General features: G+C 34.6%; 2 protein-coding genes across 2 annotated transcripts in view; both read right to left on the minus strand.

Annotated features, from left to right (window-relative positions):
* The window catches only part of LOC105313913 (serine/threonine-protein phosphatase 6 regulatory ankyrin repeat subunit B-like), a 5,258-nt gene extending 204 nt beyond the window's left edge, over positions 1-5,054 (minus strand). Inside the window, exons 1-6 of the mRNA XM_020000498.1 lie at positions 4,909-5,054; positions 4,485-4,698; positions 1,193-1,464; positions 1,033-1,134; positions 178-276; positions 6-72 (exon numbers count right to left, since the gene is read on the minus strand). Of these exons, the coding sequence (XP_019856057.1) occupies positions 6-72; positions 178-276; positions 1,033-1,134; positions 1,193-1,464; positions 4,485-4,698; positions 4,909-4,938 (784 nt within the window). The 5' untranslated portion in view covers positions 4,939-5,054. The remainder of the gene's footprint in view (positions 1-5; positions 73-177; positions 277-1,032; positions 1,135-1,192; positions 1,465-4,484; positions 4,699-4,908) is intronic.
* A 3,251-nt stretch (positions 5,055-8,305) lies between these two features.
* The window catches only part of LOC109584692 (RING finger protein 121-like), a 5,383-nt gene continuing 3,701 nt past the window's right edge, over positions 8,306-9,987 (minus strand). Inside the window, exon 5 of the mRNA XM_020000511.1 lies at positions 8,306-8,621. Coding sequence (XP_019856070.1) covers positions 8,592-8,621 — 30 coding nt within the window. The 3' untranslated portion in view covers positions 8,306-8,591. The remainder of the gene's footprint in view (positions 8,622-9,987) is intronic.

Raw genomic sequence — 9,987 nt, forward strand, 5'->3', positions numbered from 1 at the left:
CACACCATGCTCCAGTAGTAGTTGAACTATTTCTGTATGTCCTGGTATACTGGCATTACCAAGTGGTGTATTCTACATAATAATAATAATAATAATAATAATAATAATATTAAATAATGTCCACATAATTTTTGCTAAGTTTCTTATAAAAATTGATTACTAAATAATTTCTCTTACTCCATTAATATCAGTGACATTGACATTAGCTCCCTTGTCCAGTAGTAGTTTAACTATTTTTGTATGTCCTTCTATACAAGCCATACCAAGTGGTGTACGCTAGCATAATAACAATAATAATAATAATAATAACTAGACGAATGTAAAACATTAAGGGGCTCAGCCCACTAGCCACGCTATATTTTAAAGGTTATATGGTATAGAGCTACATTATTGTACATGTACATGAGTAAATACAGTAGTTTGTAATGAAGTCATGCTTGGAAATACAAATTTTCTTTATCAGTTTATCACATTCTGCAGCAAAAAAGTTGTGTTGGAAGCCAGAGACAGTAACTGCAGTCATAGGTTATGTCAGTAGTTGTGGAGGCTTTACAAGCTCACAACTGTGGCATATCTGCCTTCTTAATCTTCCTTGTTGTATTTGGAAAGTAGTAGAGACTTCTCTTGCATTCTTGCTGACTCAAGTGAGTGACTTGTAACTTGTAAGGTCAAGAACATGAACTGAGAACAATGAAGAATTGATAGCTGGCGCCATTTTATTTCACTGTGACCACACCCGTTTTCAAAGAAGATTAAGATTAGGTTATTAAAATAGGAAAATTTTTCATACGGATAAATAGGGGTGACGTACGTGTACAAACAAACAAACAAACATACTCTACTCGAACTAGTGGGCTTCGCCCAATAAGTATTGATCAGGTAACCGTAATTCATAAGATTATAAATACAGAGCGGAAAATTTTATCTGTTGAAAATTTTGAATGCTGTCTATTTCTTATCCCAGTTCAGTGAAAAAATGTACATTAATTTAGTTCACTTCATTGTTACTCTTGTCATTTAATAATCTCTTACTTTTTGCTTATTAGTGTGACTGATATCGACTCCATCCTGCTCCAGCAGTAGTTCAACTATTTCTGTATGACCTCTTATACAAGCCAAACCAAGTGGTGTATTCTACATAATAATAATAGTGATAGCAACAAGAACATGCAATAACTAACATGTCTCTTACTTCAATATTATCAGTGACATTAAAAAAAGATTTTATTTTAGAGTCACCATCATTTTCATGCAAAGCAGATGTAAGACGATTAGCTCTTTCTTGAATAAGAAGCTCAACTATTTCTTTGTTACCAGCCTGACAAGCACAATGAAGTGGTGTAGATCCATCTTCATCAGGAGCAAAAATATCCACTGTTTTGTCTTGTAATAATTGAGCAACTTGATCATATTCATTCATCAAACAGGCTTGGTGGAGCGGTGTCATGTTGCCATCAAGTTCATCTGTAAAATTAAGGATAAATACTGACTTAGAGTAGTCAAATAAAGAGAAATTTGTATAACTATGTCTGAGCATGTTATTGGACTCGCCACACTTGCGTAGGCTGGAACTAAGCAGTTGGGTTGTCATCTGTCGTTCTGTCCACATAGTTTAATTGATTTGTAAAAAAAATATCTTTTTGTCTAAGCAGTCTAGAGCTATATTTCTTCTTCTAGCAACAGATAAAGTTGCTTTCTTTCATCTAGTTATGCTCTTGTAGCATCCTGTGGCACCAAAAGCTGTGAACTGCTAAACCAGGGGACCTCTCACCAAGTGAGAGCTCGTGTTTCACTCTACAAGACCGAGATTTGCTTCAGAGGTAGAAAATCCCATCTAACGAAAAAAAGAACGATTTTGTCCTAACTTCGTTGTTTGTGAGTTACAGTTGCTCAAAGTTTGTGATTTAGCCTCCTTGAGAATTTTTGAGGCGGCACTGGGGAAAGCAGGAGCAACCGACTCTCTCAGTCTCTTTTAAATATCTAGAAAAATTTTCTGTGCCAACTCTTTCTTGGAATAGAGCTTCAGATGCTAAAATAAATTTCAGCTTTTCTTCTTTCTCCTACCCATGTGCCATGATTTAGTTAGTTGTTGACCACACCCACAGCTTATTTTAATTATCATTATAACTATGCAGTCAATACTAATAATTTTTTTCAAATTGCTTAAAATATCACAGTACAAGTAATACATATCACTCAGGTGAATTCCAGTGGGCGAGTCCATTGCACCATAGTGCTTCATTGGTACATTAAGTATTATATGACCTTTCAAAATTATAATACATACAATGTAATATTATTATGCATTGACTATTACATTAAGAACATAAAAAATTAAAAAAAAACAAGATGAAGTAGGGATGCAAATTCTACTCTACATTGTACTTTCAATAATTATTAATGTGTCAGAAATTACAGATCACCTTGCAATGTAGAGTAGAATTTGCGTCACAAGAGTAGGATTTTCATTTCATATTTTCGTTGGGTAAAATCCTACTTGCCCTTGTTTCTGTTACTTTTTTTACGAATATCTATGTAATATATCTTAGTAATATATATATATATCTATGGTAATGCAGTAGCATTACTATAATTAAAATGATGACATAATAATAATAATTATTATTATAATTATTGATTCCAGTCTCAAAATACTTTTGAGACTGGAATCAATGGAATCAAGTACCGATTCCGAGTACTAATCTGCGCATGCGCCAAACCACGTGTTATCTATTACAGTACATAATTACTGTATTAACTGCTGGTTTATTAACTATTATTAATATTAAAAGAGTGTGGTTGGTAGGGGTAGGGGGATTATTCCTGAAAATTTTCATATTATTCTATTCAGCATATCTCTAACAATCAAGAACTTATTCTCCAAAATTAATCAAATATTCTCAAAAAATTCTCAACATGGCCTCAACATGGCGAAACAGTAATGAGTCTTGCTTATAACTAAACTAGAAGTCAAAAAATTTACTAAATTTTGGGTATTAGATTCCAAAAAGGATGCACATAATTGGCATGAGCTACTCTCTCATAAAATTTCATTGTAGAAGCCATTTTTATTCCATGTGCCACCTTTTATTCCCAAAATTATTCTGTATTCTTTTACAGCTTATTATTCCTATTTTTATTCCCGCCTAATCCCCTCACCCCTAGTGGTTGGGTCACTTGGGTGTGGCTCAATTCGAAATTTTTTTCAAATGATTCCCATTTCTCTTTCGATACGAGTACGATTCCATTTGGAATCGAAAGATCAAATACTCTGGACTCGGAATTGCCCATCACTATAAAATGGCCAGTTTTGTTTGCCACTGGTAATCTGCATTGTACCCTATGTAATTAAGAACCAAAGCTAAACTTCTAATCAGCTCTTCTCACAATCTTAATTCTGTCAATGAGTCTTAAAACAAAAACTTGGTGGCAATCAGTCACAAGCACTGTAGCTCACCATAAAAAATCTTATAAGTTCAGTTTCCAGACTTCCAAAATTAATGGATAGTCTTTTAGTGTCTTTATAAATTAAGAGGATCCGAGGTGGCACTAGGAAAAACAGTAGCAACCAAATTCTCTCAGTCTCTCTTAAAATTCTAAGCAATACTTTTTGCCAATTCTTCGAGTGCTAAAATAAATTTTAGCTTTTCTCTTTCTCCTAGCTATAGACCCCCAGGCGCTAAGACTATTTTGTATCATAGATATTAGAGTACACCTGGCTTATATGATGTAGTCTGGCCTCCATACTTTCCAATAAATGCTGCTTGTAAGCCTGTAGTACCTTGTAGCACTCAGAGAAATGGCCAGGCGGTGTCACCGCCTTTGATTTTCTTTTGATCTCGAGGCCTTCTTGCCGTCAGTAATTTACATCGTGGGTGGATACCGTATAGGAAAATCTTATTTATTATGAATGAATATCATTATTGTAATCATATTCATTGAAAATAATCTTAGCGCCTAGGCCTAGGGTAGATCTCGCGTAGCCAGACCACACCACCCGTAGGCACGGAGGGTGTGGTCTGGCTACGCGAGATGAGACTAGGCCTAGGGGGTCTATAAAAACTCTTGACCACACCCATATCTATTTTATGCTAAGATAACTATGCAGTTCACCAATTGCTTATATAATATCACAGTACATCAAGACACCCCCTTCTCCAAAATCTTCCTACGCTTCTGATATGTTAGCTTATGATAGCTCTTTTGACTTGAGTTGGTGCAGAACACGCACTATTAAAGCAATGAATCATGGTCTTTATCTCTATAATGCTACATGATAGAGATGAAACCTACGATTTATTGCTTTTAATTGCAACAGTGCAAGCAACTGCAGTGAGTCAAAGCACTGTAGGTGTCTCGTTATTGTTATTACTTACTCACTACCTTATCATTAGCAGTACATATTATTAAAAGTATTATATTCAGCATAATAATTAGATAATTATTATACAATTGTAAGGTAGATGTTTAATTTTAAAATTTACCACTAATATCACTTGTGCTATTAGAATCACTCATGCTATTAGAATCATTTAGGCCTTCCAGAAACTCAGAGAAAGTGGGTAAAGATGGCCGGTTGTTAGGATCACTTAGACCTTCAAGAAGCTCATGTAATTGGTGTAAAGATGGCCTGCTTTTAGGATCATCTATGCTTCCCAGAAGCTCAGCCAAAGCATGGTGACGACTACATAGGTCTGGCTGCAAAATAGAAAAAAGAGACATAGAGTGTGATAGAGAAGTTAGCATATAAATTGCAGAACAATCTTTATTGTTTGCATCTCTGTTCATGCATGCAAGGGCTCAAGATATTTTATTTCAGAAAATAAAAATATCAAAAATAATCTATAGGCTGTTTGAATAGATATCATATTAAAAAAGATAGACAAGTAAAGACAGTGAACAGCTTACATCGATATCTATAGCAGCATCATCAGCCATCCTAGCCCTTAATTGGCTAGCTAATTCCTCAGAACCGAGGGTGTCCGACAAGGACTCAAATTCGCTTAATTTCAGCAGCTAAAATTCCAAATACTACCAGTCCTACAATGCTGAAACTCCAAAGAGTGAAGGGTGTCCTCGCTCAGAACAGAAGCTTTAGCTTTATATAGACATAATCTTGATCACACCCACTTATTATCTAACTTCTTGAAATGGAGAGTACCACCTAGTCAGGCCTGGCTGACTAAGTACCACCGTAGTGGAGGAAATTTAAGCTAATCATCAAGTTATTATAGGCGATAGCCTACACAGCCAAGAGTTCACATGTATGATACAAGACACTGCCCAAAATCAATGAATCGAGCCTGATTACAGTATTGATACAGTCTGACAGGTATCATTGCTGAATCATGCATGTTGCTCTGGCTGAACCAGTATCAATTCCAACATGATTGTATCAAGGCTGATAGATTCAGCTATGCTCATTGCCATATTAGCTGCCCAACATCCATGATTCAGGATGCATTAGGCCGGATCAGGACTGACATCATTCATGAATCAATCACAAACTCTTGGCTGTGTATATGTAGGATTCAGATGGATTTTTCAAGATGGCGGCCGTTTTTATGATTTTCAAACACTTATAATATAATTATAGATTTAAGCAGATTGCCCAGTGGGCTCTGAGGTCAGATACCTTAAGGAGACAATTATTAGTGTGTACTTATATTAGCGATTTTCATGAAACTGACATTTGGCTGGTACTTAATTTAGCGTTTTTGATCATTTGGTATCAATAACTATTAGAAGAATGTAAAACATTAAAGGGACGAGCCTAAGCAAGCTATAGATCTGATTGTGCTATGATCTACATGTATGAGCAAGCAAAGCAATTGCACAAGTCTAAATACACTAATACAGTAGATCTTGTTGCATTAATCTTGCTTATATTGCTTCATCACTGACTCTGCAGCCATTAACATGTTAGAGTCAGAAATGAGACCCTGGAGGTCTGGTAGGTCAAAGGAGTGTAGATCAGAAATGATCGCTGTTAGCAAGGGAGATGGAGAGTGTGAGTGGTGCCTGTGCTAATGGCAATAAATTAATATTTGTCTAGCAGGAGCTGAGGTGAGCAAGCACAATATACTCATAAGAAAGCATAATCTGCATTTGGATAACAGAAATTCTACAGGAAGGGTGCCTAGTAATAAATGAATGCCAATGACAGGTGCATGAGGGGGAAGATCGAGAATGGTTTTTAGACACTTGGTCCAGGTTCTCTCCAGGTTTTCTCCAGAATAGTTATAACAGATTTAGGAGGAGACCAGATGCCAAAGGAAAAGGTGAGTATTGGTAGGCAGAAAGAGTTAATTAAATAGAGAGATGTTGTTGGGTTTAGTTGAGAGTATCAGGTACCAATAAGCTAGAGCTAGAAAGGCACTACAAAAAGAAGTGCAGACTTGTGTAGCTCTATTGATATGAGAGGCAAAGTTGGACAGGAGGATTCCAAAATGCTTAGCGGATACGTGAGAACACGTGGGCTATTATTGAAACAGTCATCTTCATCCCTCCCAGAAAATATCTGCCTACCCAAGCATACTTTCCCCCTCTTCTCCACTTTTGAATTCATTTTCTCTGCTTTCTTTTGATTCTCCTCCTCCTCATTCTCCACTTCCAATGTGATACAAGTAGAGTTTGGGAATGCTAGCAAGTTAAGCCTACAACTGAATAGAAAAATAAGAAAATGAAGTCACAGTGCCCAGTAACCCTCCAATCATATTTGGCAAGATCTTTATTATACAACATATAATATGAATCATAAATGGATGACTATATACACATTATATGCATATTTATCACTTTAAAAATTATTTAAAGTAGATTTATCAACATAGCAAAGATTTCTTATTTGGCCTAGTTCTGACCAATGACCATGTATCAAATTCAAAAGGTTACCTCTCAGAAAGATACCCCAGCATTGCTTGGAAGTTGGACCATAATACAAATATGGTGGACTGGCTACTATGAATATTACACAAACATGCATGGACAATTAGGCCACCCAACATAGGTGTAGGAATGAAATTTGCATCCTATAAAAATTATCACGCACTCATAATAAAGATGAATGTGTTTTACAAGTGCTAACTAGATACAGGTAGCACTTGTAACGGCACAATAGTTAGGATATTTTCAATGTTACAAAGTTAGCAATGAAGTTAATGCCAAAAAGAATTTATTTAATATTTTATTTTATTGCAGGGCCATGGCCCCCCTGCCCCCCTATTCCTGCACCTATGCCCAATGGACTGCTTGCATTTGGAATAGACTAGTGTACAGCAAATTGCTTATGTCAGTGAGAACTTATTAAATCATTGCTTCAACTATGTAATCTGTATAGTCAAAGAGCATTGAAGAGTGAAAAACATTACATCTGTTTACTGTAATGTTATACTGGTACCCTAAATTTCTTATAAGACATTGTATTAAAATAGTTGCTACAAAAAGTATAAATTCAACTATGAGCTGATGAATGGTCATAGTTGAATTATCAGGTCATAATCACTTATTATAACACAATTGTGATCAATTCATAAGGTCATATCACTGCTTTTGTAACACAGCATCCTACACAAAGTTTAGAGTAATAGCTATTACTACATACAATAGTTGGAGTAAAACTAAATAAACTACTCACACGATCACACAAATGACAAACAAGTCATAAATGGTATTATACAAGGAGTATAAATTAAGAATAATGATAAGGAAGCAGATTTAAGTTAGAAAATAGATTGATGACATTATTGACATATTGTGGTAAACCATTGGAAACTATCATTAAATTTAGTGTATGTAGGTGTTCTTATTAAAGTCCATTTGCGTTCACATGAGCCCTCATTTTTTTGCTATAACTTTTGACTTACAAGCTCTACTGTGAAATGATAAACATACCAGTGCATTCCTCTCCTTTTGCCGCATCTATTGTGATACTTAAGAAGTAGCTGTAGCTTTTTAGCTCCAAGTTGGTTGTATAACCCATGCAGAAAGTACAGCCATACTTTTTACAATATTATTGCATTGTGTTATTGAGTGGGGTCTGTAATCAGTTGCTGGGCTCAGGTGAATGCAAATAGACTTTAGTATTAGTATTGTTGTCTTATGTGATTAATTGGTTCCTAAGGTTATGTAATTTTTGTGTCACTTCCTGTACATATCCCAATTATCAGTAAATTATTAGTAAATAATGCAGACCTAATTTCCTGCAGTAAGGGAAGTCAATTCTACCTTATATGGTAAAGTGGGTATTGACATGAAGCTTCTTCCTAGTAGCCTTAAACATTACAAATAATGTTATAATAGAGAATATTGACCATACAAATTTTTCGTAACTATGAATGTGTTCACTAAAAACACAACTTGCTCAGTTTTAAAAAATTGACAACTTGTCCACTAAATGTACTTGTTTTCTTTTTCCTCTTTTCTTTCAAATTTTTTTCAGCTTTGCTCCTTTTCAGTCCTTCGTACGCTCTCACCATCTTCTCCTTATCTTTCACTAATACTTTTCATTGCAATAATAAGCTGAACAACCCTTTCAGTACTGATAGCTATAATAGATAAAGTTTTAAGTGGAATGCTAGCACTCAATGAAGTCACAGATCATAGTGGGATGATCTCAGGACCTGTATATAAAATATAAAACACATGATAATAATAATGGCTTTGTGTGAATCATAAATGGATGCTCAGATTTGGCCCCGTATATGGTATAAGCTTATGAAAACATCATTGTTTAAATTGCATCAACAAATAGCAATGAAATGTTACAAACATGATAATTATACTTTAAAATTTGTGTAGGATATTGTGTTATAAAAAGCATAATTGGTAATAAGGCAATGAAACACAATTACCTATCATATCTCACTATTCATGACTATGTGCATCCTACACAAATTAGCTATTTTAAAGAGAATAGTTGGAATGAATTAAATAAACTACTCACACGATCACACAAATGACAAACAAGTCATAAATGGTATTATACAAGGAAACTACATGATGATATGTATAAGCAGATTTAATTAAAGAAGATGGTATACTTACATCTTATTAACTCAGTTACCAACACTAGCTTTAAGCTCATATATTTTAGCTGTATGTACACTGATGTGTAAGGCTACTAATGTTATACTTATACTGGATTCTTTTCTCACCAACACTGTGTACATTATAATGCAGTAAGCTTATCATAAAGATCATAAACTTTACTATACCTATTTTATAGCTATAGTAATTTACAATAGCTATAGCTAATTACCATAGCTATTTACTGTAGCTATTTACTGTAGCTATTTACTATACCACACAATTATAGCAGCTATGAATGATATTAATGATGCAATAAATCAAAAGAAAGGCAATGACACACTCCATTGACATTGACAGAAGGAGTGTATTAATTGCTACCTCTAACTTGCCCTGATTAATTCAATAAGCTATGCTAACAGTGATCTCGTTGTATTTTCAAATTTCAAATCTCCTCAGATAGCTGTAATTCGATAAATTGAAGCCGGAACATTTTTCTACGCAGCATAAGGACATCAATATGTATCAAAATGTAATAAAGGTCATTTCAGAGCCATTTTTTGGAAAAACCATGGGTTATATAGTACAGAGATTCCTATGAATTAATATTACAATTTCCAGCAACAAGGAACAGGTATAACTAAAGATATAGCATTAAATTACAAACAGTACTCAATACAGACATTATGTCATTATTTTTCATAAAAAATTGACACACAATTATTATGAAATAAAATTGCCTTAAACCAAGCATGCCTTAGACTTACAAGAGAAACAAGCGTAACAGTGTAAAAAATATTCCTATAATTGATTTCACCACCTTGCAAGAATAACTGGATTTTAGTAGGACTTATAGAGGCTCTCTCTACCTTCTAATGCTTCTAGAAAAGTCTTTAGACAGTATCTCTATGTTATCTTGCTGTTAGAAAGCTCTTTACTTTGTCCCATGTTAAGCCGCCA

This window comes from Amphimedon queenslandica, unplaced genomic scaffold (genome assembly GCF_000090795.2).
Source record: "Amphimedon queenslandica unplaced genomic scaffold, v1.1 AMPQUscaffold_13179, whole genome shotgun sequence".
Lineage (NCBI taxonomy): Eukaryota > Metazoa > Porifera > Demospongiae > Haplosclerida > Niphatidae > Amphimedon > Amphimedon queenslandica.